The sequence below is a fragment of the Protomyctophum bolini genome, assembly GCF_963924005.1.
Source record: "Protomyctophum bolini genome assembly, chromosome: 11".
NCBI lineage: Eukaryota > Metazoa > Chordata > Actinopteri > Myctophiformes > Myctophidae > Protomyctophum > Protomyctophum bolini.
In genome coordinates, this window is record NC_137872.1 from 14,631,096 (window position 1) to 14,648,576 (window position 17,481).

At 40.9% G+C, this 17,481-nt stretch overlaps 2 protein-coding genes across 2 annotated transcripts; both read left to right on the forward strand.

The window, feature by feature from the left end:
• The first annotated feature begins 229 nt into the window (after window positions 1-229).
• mrps34 (mitochondrial ribosomal protein S34) lies at window positions 230-6,473 on the forward strand. The gene is made up of 5 exons (XM_080776872.1): window positions 230-317; window positions 1,430-1,646; window positions 2,187-2,299; window positions 4,863-4,905; window positions 5,091-6,473. Exons 2-5 carry the CDS (start codon window positions 1,442-1,444, stop codon window positions 5,390-5,392), a joined length of 663 nt encoding a protein of 220 aa, XP_080632998.1. The 5' UTR covers window positions 230-317; window positions 1,430-1,441; the 3' UTR covers window positions 5,393-6,473.
• A 515-nt stretch (window positions 6,474-6,988) lies between these two features.
• nme3 (NME/NM23 nucleoside diphosphate kinase 3) lies at window positions 6,989-14,602 on the forward strand. The gene is made up of 5 exons (XM_080775757.1): window positions 6,989-7,100; window positions 9,629-9,759; window positions 11,405-11,506; window positions 12,639-12,751; window positions 13,359-14,602. The coding sequence occupies exons 1-5, from the start codon at window positions 7,055-7,057 to the stop codon at window positions 13,474-13,476; spliced, it is 510 nt and encodes a 169-aa protein (XP_080631883.1). The 5' UTR covers window positions 6,989-7,054; the 3' UTR covers window positions 13,477-14,602.
• Window positions 14,603-17,481: the final 2,879 nt, after the last annotated feature.

Consider the following 17,481-nt stretch of genomic DNA (forward strand, 5'->3'; position numbering starts at 1 on the left):
ATGTGGAATTATTCTAAATAAGCCTTGTTTTGAGTAAAAGTCTTAGGAGGAACCATTATTTAAGCTTTATTTCGAGGGAGATGTACAGTATGCTTCACACCACAGTTAACATTTTTGTATTGAGTTGTGCTTTAAATGTATTGTAATTCTCCAATCTATAAATTAATACTTCAATCAAACCTAAGCGGAACAATAAAATAATACATCGATTCCACTCGGAACACTTTGCCCGAAGCACCAGCGGAAGTTGTGAGTCGTGTGCAATCTGCAATCCGGAGGTCAAGCAATCAGATTCTTGCACAGCAACATAATTCCAGGTATAAATATAACCGATGTTTTACTTTCTTTGTTGTATACATGTCAGTCATACCACACAGTGTAATTACCCCAGGGAAGCGTCGGTGTTGCAGTAAGGCTATGGACCAGAGGTCCAGAGCTAGCGGTGTTGTATAAAAGACTCCGACACTGACCAACAGAACACCGTGCCCGTGGAGCATGATGGGGAGGATGCTCACTTATTTTCATTCTTTATGATTCAATGAATTCAAAATGTTGAAGTATCGAACTTGTTCCGTATGAGCAACTGGGCAACCTTTTCCAGGCACATAATCAGCGGCCCATTTTCCGTCATCAGTGCCACCAACATTGCTTTTATGTCTTATATGAGCTGGAGCTGCCAATTAGAATATTCCAAGCATAGAATAAGTAAATAATCTAACAATAAAACCTTACAAAGAATGATTGCATAGGTCAAATTACAAATATGACTATCTAAGGACATTTAATGGAGAGAAACACAGCTAACAATAATGGTTAATGGTTGTTTTTGATCAACTCAATTGATCACGTCTAGCCCAGTCTGACCACATGATAGATCAAAAAAGAGTGGGGCCCATGTCCGAGATATACCTATTCTGGGATTGGGGCAAAAAAAGACTTGTAATGAAGGCTTTCACTCACCTTCACGTCATTATGGGTATTTGATAGGTCGCTACTGAATATCTTTACTCCATATGAAGATACCTGACATATCTTACTAACATATCCAAGTCTGACATCACAAACCCTATATATGGACCTCACTGATGGAGACTGTCAGAGACATTTAGTGCTGACATCATGCAGCCAATGTATCCATCCATATATGGATTTAGCCGACTGGCATCGTGACAAGATGCCAAACTCTATAAACGGTTGACTTCAGATGCAAGCATTATTTCCTCCGCTCTTCGCCTATCTCCCTGATGCCCACTTCTCAAGGCTATATTCGCATTCAACCTTCAAGTGCCTTGACCAGCTCTCACCAAGAGAGAGAGACCCTTTCACGTGTCAGGATATTTCTGACAAGCTTGCTTCTGCCCCGACAGCAACGATATATCTTAAGGGTTAAGTGGTTAACGCATTTCCCCCATCACAACACGACTTGCAGGATACCGCAACGATGGTTAAAAAGAAGCGCCTCCGTTTGATAGCGGCGTTTGCCGCCAGGGTGCGTGCGCATCGTGCGCTGAAGAACAAGCCTCGGGACTCTGAGAAGTACGCCCTGGACTATGAGACCATGAGGCGTCCTCTCACTGGGAAGATGCTTCCTGTGATGGCCTGGGAGGATGTGCGCAAGGAGAACCGCCTCTTCTCCCTTCTTGCAGGTAAGGATGTGACCAGCGCTTATTCTCTTAGTAAGTTAGTGGTTATTCTTTCCATAAAATAACAACTTTGGTCTTGGTAAAACTAAAATGGTCCCATACCATGTTTCTACTTTTCTCCGTTTCTCAGAGGAAGGCTGTGGACACTTCAGAAAACATGCCTACCAGTGACATCATCGTTAGGCCGATTTATTTAATTTTTTTCCCCGAACACATTTATTATTTTGATTTGTAGTTGTAATTAGAACTATGGCCATTATACCATGCCAACTAGTCAGGAATAGAAAGTTTGCAGATTATATTGGCTTCATAGATTAGTTCCCCCCCCCCCATCGATATCACTGGTAGGAGGGTTTCTGAACTGTTTCGGTGAGCTTGTAGATCTGATATTTTCACTATGTAAGATTATTTCTTTTTCTATAATGATATGCCTAAAAACAGCAATCGTCCATTAATCGGTTACTTTACAAAATTATTGAAGATTGTATTTTATAATTGATTAAATATATTTAGTTTCATGAACTATTGAACGCCTACTTGCAGGTCTTAGGCTCTTTGGAGTGGGTCGCCTCTTCACACGCAAATCCTGGCTGGCAGACCACACGGAGCCCAGCTACTGGAAGATCACCAAAGTCAAAGTGGACTACACTGCAGAGGTGACTATCTTAACCCATTAAGACCTATATGGCCCATTCTACAAATGCTTTCTCAATCCTAAGGCCCAAACCACACCAGCTGCAACTCCTTGCAACTACTCGCAACTCCTTGCAACAAAACAAACCATACCAATGCAACTCCTTGCAACTGCCATTGGGAATAATGGTTGCAAGTAGTTGCATGGAGTTGCATGTTGCATGGCATGTGGTTAGGGCTTAACAGTTTTCTGAAAATGTTATGTTGCTATATCAATGTAATTTTATGTATTTGGCTGCCGACCCCCCATCTCTAAATATTTTTCTTAGATTTGAAGGCCTGAAAATATAGTAAACTAGAACTGCACTCTGCCGAGTGCATACTTGCTTGTTGCACACTAGTAGGCCATAAATGGCCAACTAGTGCGCAAGCAGAGCGCGCAAGTACTTTCGACCGCTGTAAACTGTCACATCTCAGTATACAGAAGTATACATATACATATACTATATAGAGTATGTAGTTGTAATTTGATTAGCAGTATACTGTGGTTACTTGGTGCCAAAAAGTGACAGCCGTCAATTTTGTGTATGGCTAGCTCTCAATGATGACGTAAGAGAAATGGTCATCTGTGTAATCTGGTCCCAGCAAACCAGGCACAGATTTGCTTACACAGAAATGTGGTTGACGGCTGTCACGTTGAAGAGACCGGGCGAAATTATTACTTGCGCACTCTGCTTGCGCAAGTAATTAAATGCAAATGTGTTTGTGAGGTTAGGCTTAAGGTTAGGTTTAGGCATAGTTTTAGTGAAGTTAACCCATTTTGACCTGAGATCAGATTCTAAAAATGTCTGTTTGAAAATGACAGTTTTCTGAAAAAGCTATGCTCTTCGATTTTTCAAAAATAGCAGACCTACAAGCTCGGTGCCGTGCTACGAGCTTGTAGATCTGCTATTTTTCAATAGCTAAAGCATAACATAATGCTAACACCAAAAGGGGTTCCCGCCCAAAATGGGTTAAAGGTTAAGGATTGACATTTGGATATTTTATCAACAGCGGGTATGTTTCTAAAGAATATTGTGACCGTTTGTGTTTACGAATGGTCACTAGAGGGGGACAGAGGTCTATATAAACTCCCTCAGCCAATGTTTTCTTTGCAGCTAGACAGACAGGCAGACAGACAGACAGGCTGGTCTGAATGAATGAATCACACTGGCTACGTTTACATGAGCAGTTAAATCCCCTTTTCATTCCGAATAGAAGTTCAATCCTATTAAACGTTGTTATGTAAACACCTACAAAAACTTACATCCGAATGAAAACGCTCGATGCGATCTAAAAACCATTCCGATGTCACTGGCCGGATTACTCCGATTTTCAATGCGATTGAAAGAAAATTTGACTTATGTATACACTGCTTCGGATGTAAATTAATTCTGGTCTTTCTGAGCATGCTCCAAGGCGCTCATATCCAAGGCGCGCCGTCGGCGCCGAGGAGTTTGCACATAGAGCGCGTTATTTCGTTCCTTTTTTCAGATCCGAAATCCACAAAAAAAACGTGGAGCAGCAGCAGATGAGATACCCCTGATCTGTGTGTGTGTGTGTGTGTGTGTGTGTGTGTGTGTGTGTGTGTGTGTGTGTGTGTGTGTGTGTGTCACAGTGTGTGTGTGTGTGTGTGTGTGTGTGTGTGTGTGTGTGTGTGTGTGTGTGTGTGTGTGTGTGTTCAACGGTCTCTCTCTCTCTCTCTCAAAAATAACGAGCGACCCGATACAATAATAATCATCAGTGTTGCGTTGCGTGCCCTGGCCGTGCTGTAGATACAAAGTATAGTAGTAGGTAATCATCTCGTTTTTATTTGTAGGCCTACTACTAGTAGGCCTACAAATAAAAACGAGATGATTAACCTTCCCAGCGGAGAAGCGGAGCCGCAGCGGGTGGGGAAAAAAAGACGGTAAACACTAAACATATATGCCCGCGCCGCCCCTATCCAACCAGCAGCATCAAAGCTACTGCGGAATGAAATGATGGGATTTCAAAGTATCGTCTTTCGTCTGTAATATCATGTTTGTATTGTTGAGACAGTCACAATGAATGAACTGCCTATATTTTATGTGTCCAACAGATGGCGTAGTTTCACGTGAATTAACATGTATCATGTCTTCTATCACTTCTCCATATAAACACTCATTCGGAATGACCATTTCCCATGTAAACTCGCGGCAAAAAACATTACATCGGATGTATTTTATTCTGAAGTATTTATTCGTAGCCACTGTCTTTAGTGGATGTGCTCACTGTACTGAGGTGACCAGGAGACCACTGCTCAGTGATGTCATCAGTTCTGTCAGTGGGCCACCATGTATGATAGTATGTAACTGAAATAATACTTTTGGAACTTGATCCAGTGTACGGACACTCCGTTTGATAGACAAACTGGCCACGGACCCTCATTTGATACCATTTTCTTTTAAGCCCCAATATACACACTGTAATAACCCTGAGTGTTAATTTAACCCTTAGATATAGATTTATGATGAGTAAATGAAAAATGTGTGCATGTGACTCTTTTGCTCTGTTCTTTGCTCTTAGAAATTGGACCATGGCACAGCATGGGGATTTCTTACCTATAAAGGTAATAGTTGGAGATTCTATTTAACTTTATTAATCTAATGCATTTCAACTTCATTGAAAATGTTACACCTTAGATTCATTCTCAAATCATGTTGTAGCATTACAGAGTAAACACATACACAATTACACATTCCCTGGCAACAAGTGCCTGTGCTAACCCTCTTCCCCAACTGTGCACTTTGATAGGAAAACAGGAGAGTGAGGCCAAAGAGGTGGAAAAGGTCATGTACCACGACTGGCGACTGGTGCCTAAACACGAAGAGCAGCAATTCACAGACTTTGAGCCACTCCCTGAGCCGCCTGTGCGCTACGTCCCATACCCTCCCCTTCTCCGCGCCATGATGCTAGCCACTCTGCGGCGCAAAGACGGTAGTGCGCCACCCGAGGAGCCTGCCCTGCCGCTACGGAGGGATGTCCTGCTCAGTAAAGACTATTTCGAAAGGCAGGAACAAGAGAGGCGGAGGCAGGAGGAGGGAACTGCTGTGTGACGGTGGACACAACAACGGAGCAGCAAACAACCGTGTTCAGCCATTTACTAGCAAGGCTGCCATTCTTTGTTGATACTAGGAGAAATCATTCTATTAGTACTTCTATTATACTTACACAGTGAAATTGTCTGTGTTGAAAGCAAAACGTCACAATAGATTTTCAACCTATATCCCGTCCTTATGATGTGATGAGTTTGCGATAGATGCAACTTTCTGCTGAAATGCTGGTGCTTAACGTCGACTCCGGGGACCACCAGGTTGTCCAAGTGGACCCTTAAGGGTCTGTAACTCTGAGAGCATACAAATGGAACCAAACGGACCAGTAAATTAACACACATTATGTAGATTGTGTTCCAAAGATAAAAAATAAACAGTTAGAATACAGTATTAACAGTAAACTGTTCTGAAAAACATATATTGCTATATCAGTGGTGCTCAAACGATTTTACTGTGCACTTTTGTTCTCTGGAAAACCTTTCCTACTAAATAATGGCTGAACGTAAACTATGCCATCTTATCATGACAAGCAGATGTCTTTTTGTCATGGTTTCTTTGTGTGTGATGCTGTAAATGTTAAATGTGATGCATCATATCACCAGTATGAGCAGCTTTGAGGGTGTAACTCCTTTGAAGATTTGTTCTTTATGGTGTGGAAGTCAAACCATTGTTGAAATAGTTTACAATAGCCCCCAGTCCAAGAGAACTCGCAAGTGAAATTGAAAGTGATCACACAAAGAAATATGCAGGAGATAGGAAGACTTATTTAAACACTATATATGAATATTATCAGAATATAGTGGTAACTTTTTAACACAAACCTTTTTGTTTTGACCGAAAAACATCACTTACCCTTAAGGTGGTTGCACACTGGACACATTTTTCGGAAAACTGACGCAGCAAAATCCATTAAAAAGCTAAAAGTAGGCTTACAGAAATGTATTTGATAACCCCATATTAAAAACGGGGACAGTGGTGGCCTAAAGGTTAGTGCGCCCTTGTTGCCGGATGCTTGTGTGTGCATGGGCGTTGCTGAAAATGGTGCTCAGCTACTACCCTGGGTAAATAAAGAAACAACCATGAATTACTTAATGGTGAATATCCTATCTTTTATCATACATACAAAGATAGGTTGTGGTCAGTGCATGATCACAACCCCCCAAGAGGGGGTCCTCCCCCAGACACTAACAGAGTGGTGTAGATGTAATGTCCTGTGGTTCTGGTGAATTTTGGGAGTTTGATACCAAATCAAGAAATCAAGCAAAATTACAATCAAGGAGTCCTCAATGAGATGTGGTAGAAAAAATCCCTCCATAAAGAGGAGCAAATACAAATGTCATGCATGTTAAATTAATGGCAGGGTGACATCGAAGTTACAGTTGGTTAACTTTTGTTTGTATAGTAGACTAGACATGCATAATTCACACGTTCTCTAACTTCTCTCACTTAGTTGGACACATTTGGCAATTGCCAATTAGCCTACGTGTGCGCGCTCGTGCCTGTAGGCTACTTTGGCCACATTTTAAGCAGCGTGCGCGCCGAGTCACGCACAACTCGCGCGGACAACCCATTTAATTCCTTTTCCTCCTTGGATGTCTGTGTGGACTCTGGAGAGAGACTAGAGTGGAGAGGAGACACCGGCAACTGCTCCTGCACATTGCAATCATGATCTGTCTTGTTTTGACCATATTTGCGAACATTTTTCAGACAGGTTAGTAGTGCTGCTGGCGATCTATCTACTTAAAACTGCTCATCACATTCCATGCTTTATACATGCTGGAGACAGACAGACACTCGTACGTCATTTGAACTTGGGGCAGACAGACGGGATGAAGCTACTGGATAGTAGCCTTTCAACTACGCCTGCAAACTGAAAACACTGCATGTGTTTGTGAGCGTTCCTTTTTTTACCCGTCTAAATGTGCAAATGAGAAGAGTGCAGTGAGTGAATAACCCTTGTGTTTTTTGACAAAACTATACATAGTTCCGCGCCGGCGCGTCATGTGAGCATCGATCGACCACAACTTGGTCAACTCGAGCTGCTGAACTATTGTTTCTTGTTTAAAAAATAACTGCACATTTAACATGGTGATGGCATTGGCTTTGACACGTGTGCCAGCTAGATTGTTTTTACGACCATCTGCATTGAGCTGTAGCTAATCCAACTTTGTATTGTTCAGTGTTAATGAGTGACGCATCATCATCATCCTATTAATAGTTTATGTACAGCGTTGCCAGATTTTGTGAGAGAAATAAATAAGCAACCAAGGTCTAGGAAAACGAGCCATAATATAAACCTAAAATAAATAAGTAACTAGGCCACATGAGCACGTTAAACTTAGTTTAATTAAGTGTTCATGTGAGGTGGTAACACACAGTGTTAGACAGATGAAGCCTGAATGCAGAGACAGATTATTATTTTATTATTATTCCTGATGGTTTCCCAGATTGTGTGACAATTAGCCAAAATAATGTGGGGTCCTTGACATGCAAATATATTGAGAACCATGTCCACATGGTTTACAGTGAAACAAGCCCAAAAGTAGCTTATAATAAGAGGACATGGCAACACTGCTTATGCAGCAGCTAGTTAGACCTGCTGCCGTTCTGCTACTGTTCTGGTGTCAGAGCATTCAGACTGTCAGTCTGGATACTGGCAGTGCTGGGACAGGACAGGACGCACCATGATGTCAGACATAGATGATGTAAGCTTAGAAGACGATGATGTAGGCCTAGTAGACGATGTAGGCCTAGTAGTCGATGATGTAGGCCTAGTAGACGATGTTGTAGGCCTAGTAGTCGATGATGTAGGCCTAGTAGGCAATGATGTAGGCCTAGTAGACGAACTGGAGGATTTGGCTGTAATACGCGCACGGACAGTCTGGACAGAGCCAGAGGAGGAGACTGATGGTGAGACAAACTAGAACTAGAACCTTCTAGATAGGACAGAGCGTCTAGTGCAGTACACTAGAACCCCCCCCCCCCCCCCCAATCAAATCTAAATCATTCAACATTTTTCAAACATTTTTAAGATAGGCATGCATACAAGCTTGCATAATATGTGAGCTTCGTTGTGAATAAACAAATATGGGGTTGATTGTGACACACAATGAACTGCTGCAAACTCGGACCCCATTGCCAGCTGCAAGATACAGACGAATCCACAGAGCGCTGCCCTGTAGTCTCTCATTATTGCCTATTAATGCATACATTGAAATTATAGTCAAGACTGACCACCCGCTCTGGGAACCCATTGGCAAAACAAAGGAAAAACAGTGCCCTCTTCAACAGTCTGTCTTGAGAGACTGGACCTCACCTAACCCACCACTGAACCTAAAGTCCCAAACAATGTTTCCACTGGTTTGAATCAATGTATGACCATGCACACTAGCAGCTAGCCTGGCATTGGCCAGACTCATAAGTATAACGTGGATTCACGAACGCGTAGGGACTCTGGGGAGGAACGTGTAAGTGAATCCACGTTATGAGACCAATGCCAGGCTAACTAGCAGCAGCATCATTTATGGGGGCTCTGCACAGTGGATGGATGGATTTTATTTTGTCATTGAACACTGTTACACACGTACAACGGAATTCATCTGTTGGCATCAGTCCAATGCAGTACAATAATAATACAAGCAGTAAGAAAAAAACAGTATATGTACAGTACAGTCAGTGAAGAGTTCATATTATTGAACCGGGGGACGGGGACGGGGGACTCTTGGTCACAGTGCCACGATGCTTCCCTTATTGTAGCACATTGTAACACAGAGCTCATATCTGAGCCATAATCAGCCATTGTTACTAAATCCTTTATAATAATACCATCTGCTTGTGTTTGGATTAGTCAGTCCCTGTCTCTGATTACACCATTGTGGGGTTACAGATCTACCGGAGGTGAAGTTAATAAGCATTTAATAAGCAGTATTATCAACTATAGCAGACTTAAAGGTAGGGTAAAATTACATTTATTATAAGTTATGTTTTGTGAGAAAAGGTGAAAGCTCTGAGTAATCGTTGATATAGTGATTATTCAGTAGCAGCCCTTTAACAATAAACACAAATAGCACGTCACTTTGTGCCCTGCTATGAGCTTGTATATCTGCTATTTATGAAGAAAGAAAGTATTTGAATATATCAAAACATTTTCAAGGTCCTTGACATGGAAAAAGTTTGAGAACCACCGCCCCCCTCCTAATGTACTACAGTACTGTACATGGGTTGTTGTTTTGCCTGTAGGCTGGACCGGGCCCAATGAGCGCACCTTCATCGCTGTGAAGCCAGATGGCGTACAGCGGAGACTGGTGGGCGAAATCATACGACGCTTTGAAAAGAAGGGCTTCAAACTGGTGGGACTCAAACTGCTGCAGGTACAGTATTGGATCAGTGTGTGGCAGTGATGGAAGAAGTACTCACATGTTTTACTTAACACGAAGCCCACCAGAAACATAGTAACGTTAGATAAGCTTTAGTCTAGCAACCCGCCAGAACCGTAGGCTACGTTTTCTAGGCTTTATATTATTTAATCCATGTTTTGATCGGATCGAATCGATAGCTCTCTCCTGTTAGCATCCCAGTGTAAAGTGTGACAGTGGACACGGCCATTTTAAAATGCGCACGCATCCACTTGCACAATATGTGCTGCTTTCAATGGCCTGTATCTCCAAATCGGCGCAATGAATGTCGTTTTTCAACGACCGACAGCAGGCGCTGTGATACTCGCGGTCGGATTTCTTCTGCACCAGGCGAGAGAACAACTGGTCAAGACACCACACACACCATTACGTCATCGTAACATCTGGTTGCGGATATTTGGCTCTTCAAAATATGGGTTGAAAGGGAAAAAACCTTGCAGGATAAATAGATTAATTAACCATGTTACATGTAGACGTCCCGTATTAAAAATGTACTTGAATAAAAGTACAAAGTTGTCGCCATTAAAAATGTACTTAAAAGTACCACAAGTAAAAGTACTCACTCAAAATGTCCCTTTTCTCAAGTTAAAATAGTACTTGAGTACCATGCCTACTTAGTTACTTTACACCCCTGTTGTGTTGTAGTACTCAAGTTCACCCAGTAATCGGCCAGGAATACCATGAATAGTTGTCAAACATTTGCATGTACCCGCCCCATCTGAAAATTGATCATTAAGTGATTCAATTGTTACAAATGTTTTACATAAGTTTCAGCCAGAGCCACAATCAATGAGTAATCTATTTTTTTTTCTTTTTTTCCCTACCTTATACAGAAATAGGGCATTTTCTGCTGCCATCGTTCCAGACCCCATTTTCATTTTTCCCACAGAGATTTCAAAAAATATTTATGTCTATTCAGAATCAAGCCATCCAGGAGGATCCTGGCGATTCATGTGTCATGTGATTCTGTAAAAACTCTTTTTGAATATTCAATTATAACTAGAGCAGTGCCCTGGCCTACTTGGAAATGCCCCACCACAGTGTGCCTTTTATGCCCATATATGGAGTTCTTTATCAGGTATGCCCAAATATGGAGTCTATGCAGATGTAATAACATAATTGTGATGTCAGAACAGGCCAGCTCCCTATATGGAGATCAAGAGTGATCAGGTGTGATCAATTGGCTAATTTGGGCCCTGTCCAGAGCCTCTAGAGCGGTGCCATTGGGCTCTGACTTACTTGGAACGATGCAGTTCTTTGTCAGGCATGCCCAAATATGGAGTCTATGCAGAGGTCAGAATGAACAGGACAGCTCCATATGGAGAGCAGGTCCAGAGCCCGGGCAGAGACCTTTTTGGGGCGGTTCTGGACAACCATGGGTCCGACTGACACCGGGCAGTGGGGCACCGCACCCCCTGTGGTGGGGTGGAATGCGTGTGTCGAACTTGAAGTGAGTGAGGTGAACGTTTCTCGAGTTATGTGGATTACAGACGTACGTACAGATGTACAGAGACTTGGTGCATTTATAGTTATATGCGATATGCTATAATTTGTGTGTGTGTGTGTGTGTGTGTGTGTGTGTGTGTGTGTGTGTGTTCAGGCTTCTGAGGATCTACTACGTGAACACTACTGGGAGCTGAGAGGAAAACCCTTCTTTAGTGGACTGATTCGCTACATGAGCTCTGGGCCTGTTGTTGCCATGGTGAGATCTAACACACACACGCACGCACGCACACACACACACACACACACACACACACTTGTGTATTGTTACCAAGCGTAGAGTTTAACCCATTAGGACCACAGGCTAATTCTACAAATGTCTTCTAAAGGGTTTTCTGAAACCTTTTAGAAGACATTTGTTGGTGGCTCAAACATTTTCAGGTCCACAATTATATGTATTATATGTTATAATATTTCATTCCAGGGACCCCCAGAAGCAAAGATTTGAGTTAAGAAAATTATTATTATTATACTATTTTCACAATATTTATACAGATTTGCACAAATGTTCACCATTCTTCAACAATAGAAGATCTACAAGCTCATGACGCGGGGACTGCCCATAACACCAAAGTCCTGAACATGCGCTGCTCCCGTGCTTGCGGTTTAAGGATTATGGTTAGGGTTAGGGTTAGGGATAGGGTTAGTAATTTCGGAACAATGAGCCTTCGTCCTAATGACCAAGTGACGTGCCATGAGAGCTTGTATATCAGCTATTTTTAATAGCCAAAGTATAAAATAATGCTTTTTGGCTCAAATCTACAATTCCCGCTAAATTGTTGAATTTCACAGTTTAAGCTCATTGAACTGTGAACTTAAACTGTTTAATGAGTGGCCCTCGTTTGATGGGCCTTTTCTATGTCCAACTTCTTACAGTACATGATTGACTAAAAACCCACCAGTCACACAATCGCGATTATTTGAGATACATAATGGCAATTATTTTGCATAAATTGTTTCGATTTATATATCGCTGGTGACGGGCAGAAACCTCTTATCTCCATATTCTAACTTTTTGTGTATTTTTCTTAAATTAACACCATACAGTATGAGGTTTCCACCCGAGAGAGACGATATAAATGAATCTGTTGAAATAGCAAAAAAATTGCTAAAATACCCGCTCAACATTTTGAAAATATTATCTTTGAGGGGGAGAGATGGGGAAACTCCCTGTTATTGAACAAACACTCTACACTTAGCAATTATTTCTATTATTTAGTTTTACAGAAACACATTTAAGAAATACATTTCAAGGTCAGCATATTGTGAAAGAAACATTCAGTTCGTGATAAGCTGTGGGTGTTGTTCACGTATATGTTTGCGTTTTGCAGGTGTGGCAGGGTTTGGATGTGGTCAAGATGTCTCGCAAGATGTTGGGAGAGACCAACCCCAGAGACTCATCGCCTGGAACCATACGAGGAGACTACGGTGTCGAAGTGGGCAGGTATGACACCCACCACCAGTAACCAATTGAACCACTTAAACCGTCTTATCGAGAGTAGACCAATGGTTCCCAAACCTTTTAGCTCAAGACCCAAACATTCTTTTTGACGTTTGCCTGGGACCCAAACTAGTGAAAATTAGAGATCTACTTGTAGATCAGCTGTTTTCACTACTTTTTTTTTTTTTTTTTAAGATATTTTTTTGCGGCTTACGCCTTTTATTGGTTTTATAAGGGACAGACAGTAGGCTGACAGGAAACGGGAGAGAGATGGGGGGATGACATGCAGTAAAGGACGTGTCGGGCTCGGGAGTCGAACCCGCGGCACACTGCGACTGGATCACCAGTCGGGTGCCCAGACGGTTACACCACCGCCTGGGCCATTTTCACTACTTCTTAAACATTTTTCTAATTTATAGAATTTCTTAGATTTTATTTTTTTCATTTCTTCATGAAATTACTGAAAATAATAATTAATGTTTTTTGAAAATGTTTTGAAAGGGACCCATAAAAATGTGTCCGCGACCCACAAATGGGTCCCAACCCACTCTAGACCAGTGGTTCCTTTTCATGTCAAGGACCAAATATAATCAATACTGTTGTGTTGCAGGAACGTGGTCCATGGCAGTGACTCTGTGGAGAGCGCTCAGAGGGAGATTGCACTGTGGTTCCGCCTCAACGAACTGCACTGCTGGGAGGACAGCAGCAGCCACTGGCTGTACGCGTGATAGACAGACACGCACGCACGCATACACACATACACACACACACACACACACACACACACACACACACACACACACACACACACACACACACACACACACACACACACCCTGTTTGTTTCAACCACATTCAAACCACACAACACCATGTGGTGTTGCGCTTGAGTAAATATTCTTACTTCTTACTTTCCACCACTGGTAATGTATCGTACAGAGTATAATCCTTGGTCTTAAAATAATGCCAAATTTATACAACCAATACTGATCTTCAAGCTACCGCACAAAACATTATCTTGAAGATATCGACTCTGTCGGGTGGAAACCGTCCAAAACTGTTGCTTTTCAGCCTTCAAACCAAAAAGTAGCAAAAGCAGCAGATCTACAAGCTCAAAACGCTGTGCGAACGCTGTAGTAGGGTGCAAATTTACCCAAAAAAAACCACAATAGGTAAAAATAAGAGGTTTCTGCCCCAAACCCCAGCATCCGTATTCTGGGGGAAATGTTTGCAGAAAATATCAGATTTACAAGCCCTTAGAATGTAAACATTATTTTGACTCATGCAGAGGATTATACTGTGTAGAACTGTAGATAAATTTGTATTTCCTTATTTTTGCCTTTTGCAAACAGCTGTACCAGCAGGAGCCGACATTGTTGCTTTGCTGAACTTCTGTGTTCTTAGCTTTGGAAATGTTACATTTTCACAAGTATCTGTTACAGATTACTGCAGAATTGGAAAAATATGATCATTTTGATGACTTCATCAGAGTAATACAACATGATTACTTTACAACTAATGGTTTTGAATCAGGACCAGTGCACATATCTTAACTGTGTAACCCTTTTGTAATCTCCACCATTCTCATTAATAGCCTAATATAATTTAGTTACATTTTCCATTGTACCGAATTTCTGAAATAGTGGCACTTACCTTTCAGCGAATCAGTTTGTTTTCTACCAGTGCTGAATTCCTAAAATGAACACTGCAAAGCAATGACCAAATTCCATTTCTGAAATGGACAAAGCAGCACATTTTTGGACCATGAAAACTGTGTTTAGTGTTGAAGGAGCGCTTTAAAAAAATACTCAATGTAATGTATCCTGCTGAAAGAAAGGCATACAAAAATCTTTATTAAAAAAATACAAAAAATTATTTCATTTCATTACCTAAAGCAAACTGATATTGTGATTTTTAGATATTGGAAGATGGTGTTCTGATTATTAGCAGTGTGTTATAACTAAGCAGTGTGAATTGGCCGGTACCAATGGCGGCTGGCAAAATAACCCATCGATGCATGAGCGGTGAGCACGGAGAAGGCTGTGTCCTCCCTGTGGTTTCCAGAAAATAAAGTGGGGGTGTTATAGTAAAAACATAGATGGCCAGCTAAGCAGAGGCAACCGATCAAGCGCACCACACCATTGAGCCAAGGCACCTTTGGGCATTCAGCACATGTCTCCTGGTGCTTTTGAGTTTTTCTTTTTTCATTCGAGCCTTGAAAAGTTCAAATGACTGCAGCATTGAGCTGTAGGAGGAATGGGACTTGAACATGGAATGTCTACTGAAAGACTGATTAGACCACTGCATCAGTCAGACCAAAGTCTCTTGGTAAATTGCGGAAATTGCGGAAATGGAAATTGCGGAAATTGCGGAAAAAACATGGGCTATAACCCATCGTTTTTGTCAAATTGCGGAATTGCGGAAATTGCGGATTTCTTTTCTTCATTTTTTCATTTTTTTCAAATCCTCAAAAATGATGAAAAACGGCGCGCTATAGTATGCCGTACGATATGGGCTATAGCCCATGGTCCAAAATGATGAGAAACGAGGATAACTTTTTTTTCCAAAATTTCAAAAAACATGGGCTATAACCCATCGTTTTTGTAATTTCGTAATTTTTTTCAAATCCTCAAAAATGATGAAAAACGGCGCGCTATAGTATGCCGTACGATATGGGCTATAGCTCATGGTCCAAAATGATGAGAAACGAGGCTAACTTTTTTTTCCAAAATTTCAAAAAACATGGGCTATAACCCATCGTTTTTGTAATTTCGTAATGTTTTTCAAATCCTCAAAAATGATGAAAAACGGCGCGCTATAGTATGCCGTACGATATGGGCTATAGCCCACGGTCCAAAATGATGAGAAACGAGGCTAACTTTTTTATTCCAAATTTCAAAAAACATGGGCTATAACCCATCGTTTTTGTAATTTCGTAATTTTTTTCAAATCCTCAAAAATGATGAAAAACGGCGCGCTATAGTATGCCGTACGATATGGGCTATAGCCCATGGTCCAAAATGATGAGAAACGAGGATAACTTTTTTTTCCAAAATTTCAAAAAACATGGGCTATAACCCATCGTTTTTGTCATTTCGTCATTTTTTTCAAATCTTCAAAAATGATGAAAAACTGCGCGCTATAGTATGCCGTACGATATGGGCTATAGCCCACGTCCAAAATGATTAGAAACGAGGCTAACTTTTTTTTTCAAAATTTCAAAAAACATGGGCTATAACCCATCGTTTTTGTAATTTCGTAATTTTTTTCAAATCCTCAAAAATGATGAAAAACGGCGCGCTATAGTATGCCGTACGATATGGGCTATAGCCCATGGTCCAAAATGATGAGAAACGAGGCTAACTTTTTTTTTCAAAATTTCAAAAAACATGGGCTATAACCCATCGTTTTTGTAATTTCGTAATTTTTTTCAAATCCTCAAAAATGATGAAAAACGGCGCGCTATAGTATGCCGTACGATATGGGCTATAGCCCATGGTCCAAAATGATGAGAAACGAGGATAACTTTTTTTTCCAAAATTTCAAAAAACATGGGCTATAACCCATCGTTTTTGTCATTTCGTCATTTTTTTTAAATCTTCAAAAATGATGAAAAACTGCGCGCTATAGTATGCTGTACGATATTGGCTATAGCCCACGGTCCAAAATGATGAGAAACGAGGCTAACTTTTTTTTTCAAAATTTCAAAAAACATGGGCTATAACCCATCGTTTTTGTAATTTCGTAATTTTTTTCAAATCCTCAAAAATGATGAAAAACGGCGCGCTATAGTATGCCGTACGATATGGGCTATAGCCCATGGTCCAAAATGATGAGAAACGAGGCTAACTTTTTTTTTCAAAAATCAAAAAACATGGGCTATAACCCATCGTTTTTGTAATTTCGTAATTTTTTTCAAATCCTCAAAAATGATGAAAAACGGCGCGCTATAGTATGCCGTACGATATGGGCTATAGCCCATGGTCCAAAATGATGAGAAACGAGGATAACTTTTTTTTCCAAAATTTCAAAAAACATGGGCTATAACCCATCGTTTTTGTCATTTTGTCATTTTTTTCAAATCTTCAAAAATGATGAAAAACTGCGCGCTATAGTATGCCGTACGATATTGGCTATAGCCCACGGTCCAAAATGATGAGAAACGAGGCTAACTTTTTTTTTCAAAATTTCAAAAAACATGGGTTATAACCCATCGTTTTTGTAATTTCGTAATTTTTTTCAAATCCTCAAAAATGATGAAAAACGGCGCGCTATAGTATGCCGTACGATATGGGCTATAGCCCATGGTCCAAAATGATGAGAAACGAGGATAACTTTTTTTTCCAAAATTTCAAAAAACATGGGCTATAACCCATCGTTTTTGTCATTTCGTCATTTTTTTCAAATCTTCAAAAATGATGAAAAACTGCGCGCTATAGTATGCCGTACGATATGGGCTATAGCCCACGGTCCAAAATGATGAGAAACGAGGCTAACTTTTTTTTCAAAATTTCAAAAAACATGGGCTATAACCCATCGTTTTTGTAATTTCGTAATTTTTTTCAAATCCTCAAAAATGATGAAAAACGGCGCGCTATAGTATGCCGTACGATATGGGCTATAGCCCATGGTCCAAAATGATGAGAAACGAGGATAACTTTTTTTTCCAAAATTTCAAAAAACATGGGCTATAACCCATCGTTTTTGTCATTTCGTCATTTTTTTTAAATCTT